Raw genomic sequence first — 19,059 nt, forward strand, 5'->3', positions numbered from 1 at the left:
ACTATGAGTTTCTCCTTTTTTTCCCATTTTTGGATGCTGGTGTGCTGCGGGATTTTTTTTAAGCTTAAAGTGTGCCGTGGCTCAGAAAAGGTTGAAAAACACTGTGCTAATATAACCAATGACAGCTTATTTATAAAAAATAAAAAAAATAGGTTGTCGGTTTGTTTTATTTTGGAGGGGTTGGTTTACCCCTCCTAATGGAAATTGTTGCTTCCAGGTGCCACCATCACATGTGCCATCCCATACCATGACACTCCCACCACATTGCTAGACTGTAGGGAAGATCCACTTGTCTGTGCGCTCTTTCTCTGGTTGCTGCCACACAGGCCTGACGGCATCTAAACATGACATTAATCTTGGTTTCTTAAGCCCACAAGACATGGTTTCAAAAATCCAAATTTATCCCCAAAATCCATGTTTTTTTTCTGCAACCAGCTATTTGTGGGCTTTATTGTGCCACATTTCCAGAAGAAGTTTCCTTCTCCAATGACAGCCATGTAGTTGAGTCCCCGCTGTGGTCTTTTAGTTTAGCACATAGGGTGGCTTAAACATTTGGGACATTTTCACTTAAGGTGGCTTCTTATTTCTGCTGCCAGTGGTTTGGACACATGGGTGTGTTATGAGGAATTATAAAGGGGTCAACAACTTTATACAAAATAATGCACACTTAAAAGAGCTGCATTACATTCTGACAAAGTTTCTTTGATGATTTTCATTCATCCAGGACAGCAGAAGCAGTTTTTAGTTCATCTGGACTGTGTTTTTGGAGTTAAAGATGTTTCTCCTCTTATCAAAGAGGCTTAATCAATACTAAAATTGAACTTGAAAGATAAGCCCAGGTTTAAAGCTGTTTCTGCTATTTTAATAAAGTTTTGTGTGTACTTTATTTGAAAGACACTATGTGAATGGAAGAACTCAGTTTGTGTCTGTCTGATTCAAGCTCAAATCAGTTGCTTTCTTGAACGTTTTGCCTTTTTTTTCTTTATCAGGTATGTTTGTCAAAAGCCAGTAGCGTGCCCTGCTTGGATTCAGTGGTGATTCAGGATCTGTGTCCCGGTGAGGGCAAAGCAGTGGAGACTGGAGACTCTCTGGAGGTGGTTTACACCGGCTGGCTTTTGCAGAACCAGGCCATTGGACAGGTCTTGCACTAAAACCTATCATTTTTTGGATGGTGGTGATTCCAGGATGTACAGTATATCCTAATTTAAAAACTATTTCAGATGTTCGACACCAACCAGAACAAAGACAAGCTGCTGCGACTCCGAATTGGAGCTGGAAAAGTAATCAAAGTAAGTCCATAACCACAATAAAAATAATAAAACTGAGATTTCGTAGTCATTTTTGACACCTTTTCAATATAATTAATGTGTTCTTAGAAAAAAGAATTTTGTTACTGATGTGTTTCTGCCAATATTAATGAAAATTTGTCATGCCGAAGTCTGTGATTGTATCATTTTGGTGTATTAAAGCAAAGCACCTTTAAAGAAAATGAAAACTTCAGTTGGAATCCGCAGCAATTCTGTTTTCTGCAATACTAATTTGTAGCATTAAAACGTCTGAGTCAAATTAAGCCTCATAATACCTCCTTAGCTGAATACAGTATATAAAATATATAAAATCATTATTTTTGCCCTTAACAAAAAAAAAATGAACTATGGTTTTTACAGACTCGAACTTAGTTCTTGACTTTGTTGTTGTGTTTTATTTGATTTGATTTGAAATGGTTTATTTCAAGTAATCAAATAGAAATAATACACAAGCATCAGTTATACATTCATACAATAACTAATCAAACTTAGGATAATAAGACATATTAATAAATATTGCTTGAAAGGGAGTGGAAGGAAGCGAACTTATTAAAGTTAAAGAAGCTTCCATTCTGAAGAGTCTCCACAAGACAAAACAATTGTTTGATATAAATTAAACAGTGATAAAAGACTACAACATATGAATTAATGAGACAAATTTTGGTCACTAGTCCCTGCAAAGGTTGACGGCAGAGGCTGTGACTTGACCCAGACTCTGTCCCAACCAACATAAAATGTTTTCATTTTACACTGAGCACTATATTCTTTAAACGCAGTTCATACATTTAATGAAAGCATTTTTCATAGTTGAAGAATTATTCCTGTTGTTTAGAACAAAGGTGTCCATCAGATAAATAAATGCTGCACCTAACAGATTTTTGTGCAGGGATCAAGATGTCGCATAAATATTGTCTTGTTTTTTTTTTTTTTCTGCAGGGATGGGAGGACGGGATGCTTGGCTTGAAGAAGGCAGGCCGCCGTCTTATCGTGATCCCACCCAGTCTTGCGTACGGTTCCAAAGGAGTTCCCAACCGGGTCCCCGCCAACAGCACGCTCATCTTTGAAGTAGAGCTTCGGCGGGTAACCTTACAAACTGCTTAGATGGAAGTTTTCTATGACACTTATGCTTGTAGATATCTAATTTAGGAAAAAAGGTCTCTTTAAGGCACCGGTGTCAAACTCCAAACTCCAGACATTGAAGATCAGTGTGCTACATGTTTTACCAACTGACCTGCCATTGAAGCTCCTTATTGGCTGAACACACCTGATCTAGGTGATTACCTAACAGATAAGGCCGAATTTCTTAAAAACCAGCAGGATGGCGGCCCTTGAGGTCTGGAGTCTGACATCCCTGCAAGGGCTCACCTTTCAATGCATTTCCTTAAAGGCCGTGTCACACAGCTACTACATACATTTTGCGCATTTGTAATTTTAGTCTTTCGTGATCTATATGTGATCTACCTAATTCCTAAGTGTTTCTTCCTCATTCGATGTGCGCAGATGTCCGGTGAGGGTTTTGACAGGCCTTCACGTGAATCTGGTTTTGAGCTGTTAAACATTTTTGGTCGGTTGAGAATTACGCAGTTTACTCGTATTAATAATCTGTGGCTTTCCATAACCATTCCATGTTTGTGCAACAGACTTTTCACAGCTGTACCACCGAGGTATAACTTTAATGCACGTATCACGTTTAAATTACGTAATTGTCACACAAATCATTAATGAATTGGATATAAATAACACAATAAACACGCATGGTTCATGTTATAGGTTGAGTTACGTGTTCTTTGCGTGGTTTATTCGTACTTCTTTCGTGGTATTTTAACGTGGTTCGTCCGTGATTCTGTGAAATTTTCACGTAAAGACCACAAACTCTCACTTTTTCCACGATTATTCATGTATGAACAATTTTCATAAGTACAACTTGCACAAAATGTACATAGTGGCTGTGTGACACGGCCTTTAGATGTTCATGGGGCACTCTGAATCCTACGTTAAAAGTTGCTGTTTGATTATGTTATTCCTTGCACGAGTGCCATCCTTTCATTCTCTGTTCTTGCTGATTCCTTTTTTGGGGTCATGGGGTTGCTGGAGCCCGTTGTTCTCTGTTAATTACTTTGGAAATCCCAGTTAAACAGCGGGTGACATTTTGGGGGGGCATTTATACAATTAGTCTTTAAGAGCCTGAAACCCTCTGAAAAGTTTTCTTTTTTAGGGGCATTTACAGAAAAGGTCATTTGAGACTGTTTTTCTAGGTAAAGTTTTCCAAAGAAAGTGTCTCTGATGGGTCAAGCATTAGCTCCAGAGACTCTGCTTCTCCCCTCCCTGCCCAAAGCGTGGAAAGTTTGGTCCCAGAGCAGCCAGTACCACCAGCTAATTCTGCCATAAGCAGATCGGGGTGAGATTCATGCCTGAATGAACGGTCAGCACTAATGTCCTCAGCTTTTTTCTCCTGACTATAAGCTTTTTTTTATATATATATAACCATAGGGAGCTACCACCCCGTCCAAAGTCAAACTCTCTGAGTGAACAGCTTGCAGTAAGTACCTGCACTGCATTCATCTCATTAAAAAGAGGTTGACTTTTATTTTGAGTTTTAATCACTGCTTTTTTTTTGTTCTACAGAATCCTGATGCCACCAAAGCCAAGCTAATTTCTCGCATGGCAAAGATGGGGCAGCCCTTGTTGCCATTTCTGCCAGAAGCTGCTAATCAGCCTGAATCCAGCGACTCTGAACTTGAGGCCAGTTTCCAGCTGCTTTTAGTCTTTATTTAGCTCTCTGGTTTTGCATTCATTAACAAAAACTTTCTAGTAAAGACGATAAACTTTTGTAAGAACTGCGTTCATTCTTAAAAGCAGTTTGGAAGTGAGAAACAAATCAATTTCTTCTTGTTGTGTGTGACTTTCCTGAAGTCTCTTTATATCTGCACATTGGAATGCAACAAAATACTTTTCTCGACTTCTTTGAAGGCCATTGTTGGTTCTGACTGTACACTGCCTGCATTCATTTTTAGGACCCCGGTGGTAGCAGAACAAAAAATTATCCTGCTGCTCCATTTCCTTCGATGCAGCCATTCACAGCTACCTCTTCACATACACCTGCCCATGGTGAGCGTTGTCTTTAATGTCTTTTTGTTCTGCAGCATCAACATGCTCTTATTAATGGCCCATTCCCTCTGCAGTACATCCTCACCCAGCTCCAGCTTCTGCCTTGCTTCCTGTCATGACTTTGATGGGCTCTCAGTCTGAGCTGCAGTGCAGCAGCAATGTCTTTCAAGTGAGTACCGTTTACTTTGGAGTACTGGATAGGATGGCACAGAAGCCCCTCTATGTTTAATGCTTTTGGAAGAGATTTAATGTCAGTGCTTTATTCATGCACACAGAACTCTGTGACTTCATCTCAGATGCCACCAGTCAACCATGTCTACCCAACACAAACTCCTGCATACGTAGGTAAGAAGCAAATGTCCCCATGTCGTATCTTCAGCCTTTAAGATCCACTCCAATCATCTTTTGTAGAATTATTCTGTGGTCTTTTAATTCTTTTTATTATGCTGCTTTTAGCTACAATAAAACACATAGTTTCTGCAGAGCAGTAGTTCATTAAAAATTCACCTCTGAGTTGTGGGCAGGACCGTTGGTAAAGAACAACCCCGCCCCCCCTTCCCCTCCCTATTGCTGAGAGTTCTCTGTTTTCAGGCTCTACCTGTAGCTCACAGGTCCTCACACCCCCAACCCAACATTACAGGTGCAACAAAAATGCCGAGCAATATTGGAGCCACCCAGCCGTACAGTTTAGATCCAGATTCCAGCTCAGATGAAGAAAACAAAAACGTACACGGGTCCACTCGTCTACAAGTGGACGCATCAGGATGGGGCGGAGCCGGGAGCTTGTGGCCCCGCCCAGCATTTTGTCTACATAACAAATACCAATTTTCTTCAAACAGCATATTTTCGTCAGCTCCTGATTCACAACAATTTAAATAAAGAAATACTCCAAAATATAATTCAGAGCTTAATTTTCTTAATATACGTCCTCCATCATGAGAAAAATGCCACAAGAACATTTTCATCAGAGTGGATCTGTAAACCCAAGTAAAGATTTAGTGACTCTGCTGTAATAGCTGCATTCTGATTGGTAGAAAATAAAACTGGGAACGTTTGGAACGAACTTAAATCCCTGCACATTGTCTTGTCTAGCTCCTGGAGACATGACTTCCTTTTTGATGATTGAAGCCCGCCAGCAGAACACAGAAGTTCGGTTAGCTGTTGGAAAAGTAGCCGATAAAGTGGAGCAACTGGCCTCAAAGGTACAAAAATCGTTTCATCGCTTACCTTTAGAGAAAACGGCACATCTAATGAATATTCTAATCCCTTTCACAGATTGATGATCTTCACAGGCAAGGAAGTCATTTCTCTAATGCATCTATGACGATGGAAACCGCCATGATTGTCAATAGTATTCAACGAGTCGTCCAGGTATTTTAGTGGGAAGTCTACTAGTGTGCCGCGGGAGATGGTCAAGTGTGCCGTGGGAAATTGCCCTCATTAACTGATCTAAAAAAATGTCTCATCTCCAGGATATCAGCTCTGTGTTCATCCAAACAGGCCCTGATAAAACGCAGAGTAGTTAGGAATATGAAAGATCGTAAAATACTTTTTCTTTGTGTTTATTTGATTCTATTAAAGACATTTTGATAAGAATGACAGGACTGCGATTTAGCCGTAGCTTCAGACGTTTTCGGAAATGTTCCGCCCCTTTAACTGTCTCCACCAATCATTCTTGGAGGCTTAATCACACGTCATCAGTCTGACCAATCAGAAGTGGTTAAAGTCTTCACTTCCTTGTTCCGATTCTGCTCATAAAGTTGCTCAGTTCTAACAAAAATACCAGCTAAAGCTCGTCTTTAGCATTGTAGCTTTCCACAGAATCCGGTGTCAGACCGTGGAACAAGTGAACAAAACAATGAAGCTCAGAGAAGCGAGTTTATCTGCGTTCGGCGGCTGTGTGCTCTACATCTCCCATGATGCATTGGGTTAAAGTGACAGTGTCTCAGCGCACAATGAATCTTCTCTGTTAAACGTCTTGAAACCACAATGAACACGCATCAAACAGTTTTTAAATCTTCTAACTTAACTTTTATTACATGTTTTAGAAAAAACAGCTGCAACTTCCAGTTTTTTCTGCCACAATAATCACAAAAATGCACGTGAGATTGCTGAGGACAATACAGACTATGAGTTTCTCCTTTTTTTTTTTTTTTTTTTTGAATGCTGATTTGATGCGGGATTTTTGTCAAGGTTAAAGTGTGCCGTTGCTTAAAAAAGGTTGAAAAACACTGCTCTAGATCCTTTTGGAAGCAATAGCTACTTTTTCCTGATAGCAGTCAACTCAGCCTAGAAATAGAAATATTTGGTACCTGAGAACTTTATAATTAGAGTACAATCTGGCTTCTCAACCCATTGACAATAGTAATAATTGACCATTAGGAAGTGTTCTGTGCTGCAATCCCACCTCAAGCTATGTTCACACCGGGCATGTGACACACATTCTTGAATGAGTGTGTAACCAATGGTTTCCACACTGGACAAGCAGGGAGGGGCTTCTGGGCATGTGTGCCACCTACAGTTAGAAGAGGCTTGGTGCGACATGTCAAAGTGGTGCAAACCTGGTGAAAGGTCCTCCAGTCTTTTTCTTTCACACCTCTATTTCGATATAACATGACTTTTTCAAATGGTTGGCATTTTGGTGAATGAAAAATGATGCCATCCATACATTAATACTAAATCAGAGTCCCTGATTGGTCAAAGTTCAACCTGGCTTAACTTTCAAAGCGCGTTCAAAGGCCTCGTGTTTTGTACGTAGAGCTGAAAACGGTTATAAAAAATTATGTAGCTACGTTTGAATGTCAGAGTCTTGAACATGAAATCTCGAAAGCGCGGTGACTCACGTTTACATAGACATTTTGTTGAAAGTGGCCGCTTAATCGCACGTTACCAAAGGTGGTGTGAACATAGCTATAAAGGATTGTTGGGTATAATCTTTGTTAATCCAGTTGACTCAGGGAAGCGAGGGAAGTGACCTCTCAAAACTGTTACTCTGTGATTTTTTTTTTTTTTTTTAATGACTACAATCCACAGCACGTGACAAGATCTTTCTGCTGAAACTCTTCTGGTTTTAGGAAAACGAATGTCTAAAAAAGGAAGTCTTTGAGAAAAATTGTCGCATTGAAGAGCAAAACAATAAAATCAGCGATCTCATCAACCAAAATCAAAGGTGGGTTTGACTGTTTTTGTTCTTTATCGAAAATAAAAAAAGTGTGTGAAAAAGAGGAAATGCACTGCTGGAATTTAAACCAGTCAAATTCAAAGGAAAACAAGTATAAAAAGTATAAATGAAAACTCGAATATGTCAAAAAAATTTCCACTGAAGGATTTCATCATTTAGGTAACTTGATTGGACAGAGAGCTTACTGTGTCTGAGTCTGCAGCTTATAGCATCCACTGGATTTTTTTTAAGCAGTGCCACAATGTATAGTGAAAAATATGTTTATGAAGGTTCCTGTGTTAACATCTTGAAGTTGAGTCATGGCAACTTGACTTTCTTTAAATGGCCACTCATCCAAGTAGCTTCATAAGTATGAGTGGTCCTGGGTTCAAGCCCCACATAAATCCTCTATCCGGTTGCAGGAATGTGGGGATCCACATTCCTCTTCCTGTAATCCCCTCTGGCCCATCATAGGATTGAAGGGCAGCATGTTAGACGGGAGACAAATTGTGTCATAAGGCCTCCCTCTGTTGATGGATTGGTAATTCTCATTCTCATTGCTTCTCTGACCCCTCCTTCAAATTGTTTGTCCTCTCTGTCAGAAATGTGTACATTTTGGTCTTCAAATCAGTCCTTTAAATATAAAAAAAACTGGCCCTGAGGTGTCGTTTCTCATTTGCTGGTGCATCCTCTTGTCTAAAGTCAGTTTAGATTTTTAAATGTTCAGCTCTGAGCTCTTCTTTATTCCCCTTAATAAGACTCGTTTTAGGAATGTTGGTAACCTACCTGAAGGATTAATGTTGGGCTTGAACCACTCAGACTGATGCCAAGACTCAACTTCAAGACCAAAAACCTTGACAATATTAAGTCGGAGTCTCTTTATACATACTATATGGTCTTGACTTAAGTACTTGTAAATGAATTGGCTCTTAACGCTTTAACACCATGTGGTGATGGTTTGTTGTTTGGTAGGTGCCTGGAGCAGAGTCATCAGCTGATGGAACAGAGGAATGATTCTCTCAGGTCATCCAGCCAACACAACCAGACGCAACTTCTGCAGGCTGAGCAGGACAAAGTAATGTCCATTTTTAATCCCTTTCTCCTTTTATAATGAGCCACTGTGTTCAAAAAGTTATATTAGTACATGGGCAGAAAGGGCCAAAATATTCAAAGACATGTATAGCAGGTATTTTGGGTTTTCTCGGGGGACTCCGGCTCCCTCCCACCGTCCAAAAACATGCTTTAAAGGTTAATTGGTTTAATCTAAATTGTCCCTAGGTGTGAATGTGTGTGTGGATGGGTATGTGATTGTGGACACTCTACCCTGCGACGGACTGGCGACCTGTCCAGGATGTCCCCTGCCTTCGCCCACAAGTGGCCAGGATAGGCTCCAGCAACCCTATGACCTGAAAAGGAATAAACACAAGAAGATGAATGAATGAATGTTCTTTATAAGATTGCTTTTCCATCAAGATAATTTTGTAAAAATTGTAAAAAAAAAAATTGTCTATTGTGAATAAAGCGTATTTGGAAGTATGATCTTTACTCGCAAATTTCCTATGAATTACAGCTGTTCTGGATTATTTAACAATAGTTTTATTATTTGACTGAATCTACTCTTTGCTGTCTATGTTTTTACTGTCATTTCTACTGAAAATGAAGCAAAAATTAAGCCTTTACTGGTGTCTCTTCTCAGCATGCACTTCCACTGGACTGTAGCTCATCCCAGGTGAGGATGTTTACTCCAGGAACTGCCACCAGACCGTTGACCAGTAGTTATGTCAGCATAGAGCCATAATGAACAGGGAATGAGCTTTTACTGGTCGGGATTAAGAGTTTGGGTGTCCTCGGAGGTTGGGGTTTTGGTGATCCCACTGTGGTTTTAGGATTGGATAGGGGTTAAAGGCAACCAGGCTTTTGTGTTCTGATCTTCAGCTACCAAATCTGTCTGATGGGCCATGGAGCATCACCTGTTTAAAGAAGAAGGAGCTCTGAGCTGAGAGGAACCAGCTGGATCCAGTTGATCTGATCTCCACTGTGCTTGTGCTCTGGAACCTGTCTCCTCTAGAGAGATTAGACTTTCATTGATATATCTGGAGTTGCCCAGGGGGGGAGACTGCCAGCAGAAGCAGTCATGTGACCACAGCAAACTGAGTCATGTGACTCACTTGTGGCTAATCTCAGTTTGGAGCCTCCAGTTTTCTTGGAATTGGTGGAGGGGGAGCAGGAGGTTGTGTCGCTGGAGAATTGTTTTCTTATTGTTTAGCTGGGGAGATCAGTGCTGACGTGGGCGATGACGGCGAAAGCCGGAGCGGAGTGAGCAGAGTCCTTTCTGAGCCAAACCCAAATGCTCCTCTGTTATTGGAGTTTTTAATTCTAAACATCGTGTTTAATCAGGAGAATGTCCATGAATACATCTGCCATCAGCTCATCCTGAGAGGTCCACCTTGTAGCCGGGTCATTGGATTTTATGAAATGATGTTTGAAATGAGCTGTCAACTGGTCACCTCCTGGTCGTTATATGGATTCTCACGGAGTGTGAGATTTACAAACATGTCTCTTTTTGTAGACTTTATAACAGTCCACTGTGAGAAAAACCAAAGATGAGGCAGAAGACAAGGGTCTTCAAGGGACCTTTACATAAGACTTGGCCGTGAGTCATGGGGGGTATGAACCCTAACATCAGGATCAGCTGGCTGTGGATGTACATTTACTTGGCAGGGTGACTGCTTTTCACTTAGACAGGAAGTGCAAAGCGCATCAGGACATCTTGGCACGTTGACAAGATCCAGGTGAGCTTGTTTGGAGTTCTGGAAAGAATGCCACCTTCCGCTTTCCTAGGGAGGCATTTCATGATTTCCAACTGGGATGAAGCGTTTTGGCAAGACATATTGGCGAAATTATGGGCTTGCATATCCTCCCTAAAGAGCTGGAGGTGGTCATGGAAATGGAGGTCTGGCCTTTCTCACTGAGACCGCTGCCCCATGACTCAAACGATGGTGGATATCAGAGAGGGACTTTAACAAAATAAAGGTTTAGATCACGGAAAAGTGCAACCTTTTATTTGATGCAAAGTGCAGTTTCTTGTTATTTAGGAACTACTATCATTCTCTATCAATTTCATTACCGTCACTAGATAATCCTTTTACATTGTCCTGACGTCTTTTCTTATTTTCTTTTCCCACTCAACCACCACCAGTTAACCATTTCAATTTAACTTCCACAGGAGCATGCTTCTCCCACCAGTAGAAACTCATCGTTGTTTTTTTTTACTTCATTTGTTCCGTGTCAGATGGATTTTTATGTCAGACCACCTGGATTGCATCTCCTTCTTCTCCCCCCCCCATGTTGCTTTAGGGCCGTTTGACAGAGGAGTTGGCTTCCTCCATGGCAAAGGTGTCTCAGATGCAGCTTGAAGCTTCAGCGCATCAGCAGAAGGCTGCAGAACTGGAAAGTAAATTAAACTCGGCCCTGCAAGAGGGGGAGAACAGCCGCCAGCTGCTTGTTGCTCAGGAAACACAACTGGAAGGTTCGTTTATAGACCTGTTAATGTATTTAGTGTTAGTTTAGGATTGCTGTATCTTTTTTTAAGGATGAAGCATATAATAAATGCAGTCTTGGTTTATGTCACTCTTTTATAAAAATTCAAATTAAATCTGGAACATTTCCTGGTAAATTTACCATGCATGACACATAAGTGTTACCCTAAATTGGCAAATCCTTAAGCAGTTGGAAGGGTCATTCTAAAGGTATATGTGGTTATGCTGTTCTAACACTTTTGTGTGAATGACTTTTAGAGCTCAAGGAGTTTGCAGAGAAAACCAAAACTCAGTATCGCTTAGAGAAGCAAAAGTGCAAAGAGATGGAGCTCAAAGTCAACGACATGGAGAAAGAACTGGTGGATCTGAAGTCTGCTAAAGGAACCGTAGAACAGGTAAGAACGGTTCCGGCTCACCTTTCCCTCACTAGAGGGGGGAATCACATGGATTATGTAAAACAAAAAAGGTTGTAGTAATGTTTTAGTGTTTACAGAGTCTTGGTTCTTCACATGTGCAGGCACTTTCAGAAAAGGAGAAGAAACTGGAGGCAGAGCGCCAGCGTTGGGAACAGGAAGTGGAGGCGATCCGGCGTAGCAGCCAGAAGGAACTGGACAACCTTCGAGCTCAGCTTCACGAAGCTCGGGACAGCAACGACAACAATCAACAGGTTGTTGGAGATGCTGCCACATTCCCATTCTAGCCAAGATATTAGTGATAAATAATGCATGAGAATTGCATTATTGCTGTTTTCTGGTTCCGGTGTACAAATTAGTGTTGGTTAAACATGGAGGAGGCAGAACTTCTCTTTGATCAAAGTTTTTGTAAACTTTAACAGGATTGGTCCAGAAATGTTCTAACAGATAAAACCGTTTTTGGTGAAGATTGACTTTGTGATTGCAACTATGGTCTTAATCCTTCTCACACCTTCTTCTGTGAAAATTAAACTGATTTTTACTGAGTTGGAACTGTAGAAAAAAACAAAACAAATTACTTTAAAAAGATCTGTTCGTCCTGCATTGCTGTCTCACCTCATAATAATAATGGGGAGATCAGCTTACAATGGGTCCATTATTCATACTTGGTGATGCTAAGCTACTGATAAAGCCATAGCTGCCCTGGGGCAGACTGACAGGGGCGTGGCTGCCGCTACGCAGCTACGGGACATTCATGACCATCACCAGGACATTCATACACATTCACACACACTAGTGGAGCAACACTGGAGACACTGTACTTATTGTATCCAAATGACTGGAGGGAGCGGGATGTGAACCGCTAACCCTTCGATCATTGGCCGACCTGCTCAACTGCCTGAGCCACTGCAGCTCGTCTTCTCCTGGTTAGACTAGATTAGAGGATTTGCTTTCCTTTTCTCTCCAGGCAAACGCCATCGTCTTTTTTTAAGCTGGAAGAAACGTTGTTGAGTTTTTTTTGACAATAGCAACGTTAATGGATAAAATGTAATCGTATGGGGCGGCCGTGGTGCAGAGGTAGAGTGGTCGACCTCCGAACAGAAGGTTTAGCTCCTGCCTGCCAATGCGGCGAATTGTCTTTGGGGCAACCCCTCATTGCTCCTGGTGGTTGTCCTTAGAGTTTGGCAGCAGAGCCGCCATCAATGTGTGAATAGGACTGTGGCTGTAAAGCCTTCTAAGAAGATAGTAAAGCCATATATTACTATTTACCATAATCAGTCAGATGAAGTGTCTTTGTTGAATAGAAACTTGAAATTAAAACTTTATTTCCCAAAATGCATCAATCTATACAGTACCTATTATTACCATCTTCAGTCCTTGTCAGAAATCTATACAAAGAAATGCTGATGTGGTGAATATGTAAGTGCACATCATTTTTGTTCCATCATTTGGTTTCTTTTATGTTAATTTAAACACATTTTGTAAATTTCTCCATGTCGCTTTTTTTGGTGTGACTTGATATTGACTGTGTCCCCTTATGAATCCATGAGGGTTTGAGTCCTGATTCTGGTGTTAATTTGACTTTTTATCCACCTGGCTGATCTTTAAAGAGTTTTCCTGTTGTCATGGTGACTCATTTGATCAAATAGTTGGTATTTTTTAGCAGCTCCGGGACCAAAACGGAGATCCTGCAAGATCTATGATTCTAAAAATTGTTTAGTGGACTGTTGTGATGCTTCCAAACAATTTGAAAACCTTTTTTGTAGGATTAGACTTACCTATTCCACTGACGGTCTCCCTCCTGTTGGATCTTTGTTAGCTGCAGGAGCTGGAGGACAAGTGGAAGCGGAAGTACGAACAGATGTTGGCTTCAGCAAAAGCACTGCATCAGATGGAACTGGCAGAGTTGAGGGACGAGAAGGACGCGCTGGGGGATGAGTTCAAGAAATTACAGGAACAGGTGAGAAAACTCGCCTTGATATAAAGCCTTCAAACTCGCATAAAGTGAATCCACTTCTTCTTCTGTGTAAGTGTGGTGACTTATTACAACTACATTTCAAATTCGCAATATTGGAGTTTAGATCCAGATACCAGCTCAGAGGAGAAAAACGAAGACAGACCTTGATCTAATTTGTCTGCAAGTGGATGCATCAGAATGGAGAGGAGCAGGGAGCTTTTTGCCCGCCCAGCGTATTTTCTACCTCACCAATACTTTTTCCAATTGCGTTTTTGTGTCCGTTTCTGACTCGCAACTTAATTTTCTTCATTTCTTTCCCCCGTCATCAAAAAAAAAAAGGCACAAGAACATGTTAAAACACAAAAAACAGAGAGTGGGTCTTGAAAGTGACAAAATGATGTCCACGTTTCCACTGAACATTGTTTAGAGGAACACTTTTGCTGCTCAGTATTGTCCTTTTGGTCAAAGTTGCCTAATAGAAATGTAAATGCATAATAAGATGTTATTTTTCATATCCATCCACAGTGTTTGGTCCTCAAACAGCGGAAAGATCCAGAGGAACAGACATTACTGCAGCAGAGCTGCCATAACAAAGAACTGCAGGTCATCAGGGAAAAAGTAAGATGGAGCACCTGAGCCCAATTCTGTCAGTATGTTTCTATTAACAGGCGCAAATGGCTTCTTTTTCATCTTTCGTTATTCCATCCCGGTAAATATTACTCAGCACAACATAAACAAACTAACTCAAGCATGTTTTATGGCAGTCTAGAGGCTCATGCAGGTTTGGCCTGACAATCTGATTTATAGGAAAAAACCTTTAAACTGTATAAGAAGGGGGGGAAAGGGTCAGAATATTATTCCTGCAATCATGCAAATTACAAATTGCATTTATTTCAAATACTAAAAACATTTAAAAGTAAAGGAAGAAAAAGTATCCTGTCAATCCTAACCTGTATGATGCCCTGGGCAGCTGCCCTGGGCATTCGTGATCCCGCCCCATGATGTGTTTCCACCAATCCCAGCCTCCCCTGCTGCTCATTTGGAATCACCTGAAAGGATGCAGGTGGAAAAATTCTGTAGGGGAGACGTTGACGTTTTTACAAAAAGCCTGTTCTGAAGCCACTCGACTTAATATTTTGTTTATGTCGGAACAGTCAACTTAAAAAGTGTGAATGTGTTTCTCCAACTTTTCCTTGAAGTGCGCAGCCCTGCAGCAACAGGAAGTGGCCGTCAAAGAGCGGCTGGAGAGACGAGTGGCTGAACTTGAGAGGCGGCTTGTTGAACAGAGGAGCTCAGCCGACTCTACAGCAGAGGTGAGGCCTTTGACAGGAACCTGACATGACAGGCTGCATGAGGCAAACACTCAAGTAAAACTCTCATAATCATTCATCTTCTTATACTCCTACTAGCCAGGATGAGCTTTTTAGATGCCTTATTATTGTATCATTTTTGTCTCTTAGACTTTCATGTTTTCATTTAAACATTTGTCTTATTCTGGCAATCCTGATTGACAGGTGATGCTGAGGGCAGCATCCTGTTATGTAGCCTGCATGCCGATGCATTACTGTTCAAGATAAATGCTTCTCCTTGTTCTGTCACCATTAAAAAACAGGTTTTTGGTGACACGTCGCACAAATAACACCCAGAAAAGCAGCACAAGTGACCCAAAATCCAATCTAATGGCATTTGTTTCTGTGTCTCATACTGGGATGAAATGAACTAAAAATGGTTCTTGTGAAAAGATGCAAGAAGGCTTCATACAAAAATGAATACAAAGGACAAAAAATAGCAGGGGTGACCCATCCCTCTGCATATTATCTACCGACCTCAGGCTAGACACCACCACCATGGAAACTCGATGCAACTTGAACTGTTTCATCAGGCTGGTTGTGTTCCTGCAGGTGAAGCGTGTCATGAATGGAGTATTTCATTCCCTGAGGGCAGAGTTTGACCTCCACGAATCCTACAGTGGCCAGGTTGTGCTGGGAATTATAGTTACCACCATTAAGGTAAAAACTGACCACAACATGATCCGCTTTTGCCTTTTAGTGGAACCCATGAACACTTTGGAAACAAGTCAAATCCCTGTATTTATATTGTATTTATATTTGTTTTATTGTGCATGAAAAATACATAAATATTGAGCTAAAAAGCTTCGTAGACTTTACAAAACATCACACAAAAATGTCAACATAACTTTGTTTTGGTTATTTGCTCACTCTTGCCTTTTTATGTTCAAATGAATCAACACAAAAATATTTGGATGCATGCATGCATGGATGGATGGATGCATGGATGCCTGGATGCATGGATAGATGCATGCATGGATGGATGGATGGATGCATGGATGCCTGGATGCATGGATGGATGGATGGATGGATGGATGCATGGATGGATGGATGCATGGATGGATGGATGCATGGATGCCTGGATGCATGGATGGATGGATGCATGGATGCATGGATGCCTGGATGCATGGATAGATGCATGCATGGATGGATGGATGCATGGATGGATGGATGGATGGATGCATGGATGGATGGATGCATGGATGCCTGGATGCATGGATGGATGGATGGATGGATGGATGGATGCATGGATGCATGGATAGATACATGGATGGATGCATGGATGGATGGATGCATGGATGGATGCATGGATGCCTGGATGGATGCATGGATGGATGGATGGATGCATGGATGGATGGATGCATGGATGCCTGGATGCATGGATGCCTGGATGGATGGATGGATGGATGCATGGATGGATGGATGCATGGATGCCTGGATGCATGGATGGATGGATGGATGGATGGATGGATGGATGGATGGATGGATGCATGGATGCATGGATAGATGCATGCATGGATGGATGGATGCATGGATGGATGGATGGATGCATGCATGCATGGATGGATGGATGGATGCATGGATGGATGGATGGATGCATGGATGGATGGATGGATGCATGGATGGATGGATGCATGGATGCCTGGATGCATGGATAGATACATGGATAGATGCATGCATGGATGGATGGATGGATGGATGCATGGATGGATGGATGGATGCATGGATGGATGGATGGATGCATGGATGGATGGATGCATGGATGCCTGGATGCATGGATGCCTGGATGGATGGATGGATGGATGCATGGATGGATGGATGCATGGATGCCTGGATGCATGGATGGATGGATGGATGGATGGATGGATGGATGGATGGATGGATGCATGGATAGATGCATGCATGGATGGATGGATGCATGGATGGATGGATGGATGCATGCATGCATGGATGGATGGATGCATGGATGCATGGATGCCTGGATGCATGGATGGATGGATGGATGGATGGATGCATGGATGCCTGGATGCATGGATGCCTGGATGGATGGATGGATGGATGCATGGATGCCTGGATGCATGGATGGATGGATGCATGGATGCCTGGATGCCTGGATGCATGGATAGATGCATGCATGGATGGATGGATGCATGGATGCATGGATGGATGGATGGATGGATGGATGGATGGATGGATGGATGGATGGATGGATGGATGCATGGATGCCTGGATGGATGGATGGATGGATGCATGGATGCCTGGATGGATGGATGGATGGATGCATGGATGCCTGGATGCATGGATGCATGGATGCATGGATGGATGGATGGATGGATGGATGGATGGATGGATGGATGGATGGATGGATGGATGGATGGATGCATGGATGCCTGGATGCATGGATAGATGGATAGATGGATGCATGGATAGATGGATGTATGCATGGATGGATGGATGGATGGATGGATAAAACCTAATTTGGTAAATAGTCATAAATTGATTGGAAATTTGTAAAAACTAAAACAAAGAAGTCCTCACATTAAAACACACAAATCCATATATGTTTTTATTAAAATATACATGTAAATGATGGTATTACAGTTACTGGTACTCCTAATAGATAGAGGGGTTTTCTAAATAAAAACATTATATGACACATCGGATCAGTTAAATATGCTTTGACTTCACTGCTCAATACTGATTTGTTTTCGTGTCTACAGAATGTAACTCTGCAGCTGCTCGGGGGCACAAATCTCAAATCCAGTCACCAAAAAGAGGAAGTGGATGAAGAAGAAAGTGAAGATGTGCAACTCGGGCAAAAAAATCCCAAAAATGTGTCTGCAAACAGACGAGGAGAGGAGAAAGAGAAAGAAACAGTGAGTGGAGCTGATCTAAAGTCTAGCAAAATCAGTGAGTCGGATAGAATTCAGGAAGCTGCCGCTCCAGAGAAGATCAACATACAGAACCAGACGGAGGTTTCACCTGACTCTCATGCAAGCACTAAGGTCAAAGCAGCCGAACCAGAGCTGGCAGCAAAGTCCAACGAGGAGCTGGAGCAGCACCCTACTGCTGACTCCTTCAGAATGACTCCAGACAAGACGGAACCGGTGGATCCACACGAGGCTCCTGAAGAGGTTCCTGCAGGGGATCCACAGGCTGACGGGCAGGAAAACAACTCTTTAGTTGGAGTTGAAGCCGAAGCAGAAAATGGAGGAGAAATGAGTGCTTCTCGGAAAACTTTGGAGCCTCCAGTCAACCCACCTCCACCCCCAGCTGCTCTCCAGAACAGCTCCACAGACCACACTGGGTAAGTCCTGACAGCGGACCCCCAACACCCAACCACGGGGTAGGGAGGAATTCCCATTTAATCCAGAAGATGAACCGATAAAAGACAATATGTTGTATTTAAAAAGAATGAAAGGGTAGCTGCAGCACTGACCAGAAACTCCAAATGAGGTCAAAACTAAATAATTTGGCAAACATAACGTCAAAAAGAAGACCTCAATCAATTTAAATAAACTAAAACTTAAGCAGATATTAAATGCTGCATTAAGGTCTAAGAAAGCCAAACGGCTTATAGGTTAACAAAAAAAGGAAATTCAATTAAAGGTTTGGTAAACATTGGTGGGGAAGATTAAAATATGACATTTCAGCATGTCAACACTTTGATGTGTTTAAAACAGGGATCCTGAAAACCGGAATTTCCGGAGGTTTTGTTCAGTATTTATCATCAGTACGCCATCATCATATACTATTGCAACAGCTGTTATGTCTTCTACAATGTTTTCTAGAAGGGAGTATTTCAAAATACAGACCAAAAATCTTACTTTTTCTTTTTAATACTCATAATAAACCAGTTTTTCCAGCAAAACACTACAGAAATGGTTAGAGAACTACACAATTAGGACAACAAATGCTCAGACATTATACATTTAATTGTATTTGATTCTAGTTCTAGTTTAAATTGATGTTGTTTTCCAAAGAGTGATGGCAGGATGAAGACCTGTAAGGACCAAATGTGTTGAAAACGTGTCCTTTCTTTCTCACCTGAACACTGAGGACCCCTGCTGGTCACTGAAAAGAAGACAGTGGAACGTTTGGGAACTAACCCTTGTGCTATCCTGGGCACTTTAAAGTTGGGAGTTGGGTCATCTAGACCCACTAGACAGTGCTCTGAACCTTTTTTCTTCAATGATTTGTGATCTTCACTGGTGTCCATGGATTAC

General features: G+C 41.6%; 1 protein-coding gene across 4 annotated transcripts in view; it reads left to right on the forward strand.

Moving 5' to 3' along the window:
* Nucleotides 1-19,059, forward strand: part of fkbp15b (FKBP prolyl isomerase family member 15b) — a 30,289-nt gene that overhangs the window by 9,912 nt on the left and 1,318 nt on the right. The window contains exons 7-28 of one of the 4 annotated variants that reach the window (XM_011479589.4): nucleotides 990-1,139; nucleotides 1,221-1,289; nucleotides 2,244-2,387; nucleotides 3,563-3,705; nucleotides 3,798-3,846; nucleotides 3,933-4,049; nucleotides 4,322-4,415; nucleotides 4,490-4,584; nucleotides 4,691-4,760; nucleotides 5,508-5,617; nucleotides 5,691-5,786; nucleotides 7,490-7,584; nucleotides 8,548-8,650; nucleotides 9,272-9,304; nucleotides 10,933-11,104; nucleotides 11,373-11,509; nucleotides 11,632-11,781; nucleotides 13,347-13,487; nucleotides 14,010-14,102; nucleotides 14,684-14,797; nucleotides 15,386-15,493; nucleotides 17,554-18,140. In XM_011479589.4, the coding sequence (XP_011477891.1) occupies nucleotides 990-1,139; nucleotides 1,221-1,289; nucleotides 2,244-2,387; nucleotides 3,563-3,705; nucleotides 3,798-3,846; nucleotides 3,933-4,049; nucleotides 4,322-4,415; nucleotides 4,490-4,584; nucleotides 4,691-4,760; nucleotides 5,508-5,617; nucleotides 5,691-5,786; nucleotides 7,490-7,584; nucleotides 8,548-8,650; nucleotides 9,272-9,304; nucleotides 10,933-11,104; nucleotides 11,373-11,509; nucleotides 11,632-11,781; nucleotides 13,347-13,487; nucleotides 14,010-14,102; nucleotides 14,684-14,797; nucleotides 15,386-15,493; nucleotides 17,554-18,140 (2,870 nt within the window). The remainder of the gene's footprint in view (nucleotides 1-989; nucleotides 1,140-1,220; nucleotides 1,290-2,243; nucleotides 2,388-3,562; nucleotides 3,706-3,797; nucleotides 3,847-3,932; nucleotides 4,050-4,321; nucleotides 4,416-4,489; nucleotides 4,585-4,690; nucleotides 4,761-5,507; nucleotides 5,618-5,690; nucleotides 5,787-7,489; nucleotides 7,585-8,547; nucleotides 8,651-9,271; nucleotides 9,305-10,932; nucleotides 11,105-11,372; nucleotides 11,510-11,631; nucleotides 11,782-13,346; nucleotides 13,488-14,009; nucleotides 14,103-14,683; nucleotides 14,798-15,385; nucleotides 15,494-17,553; nucleotides 18,141-19,059) is intronic. The other 3 variants (XM_011479590.4, XM_011479591.4, XM_078952546.1) reach the window with 3 other exon arrangements.

This window comes from Oryzias latipes, chromosome 9 (genome assembly GCF_053564925.1).
Source record: "Oryzias latipes strain Hd-rR chromosome 9, Olatipes_Hd-rR_3.1".
NCBI lineage: Eukaryota > Metazoa > Chordata > Actinopteri > Beloniformes > Adrianichthyidae > Oryzias > Oryzias latipes.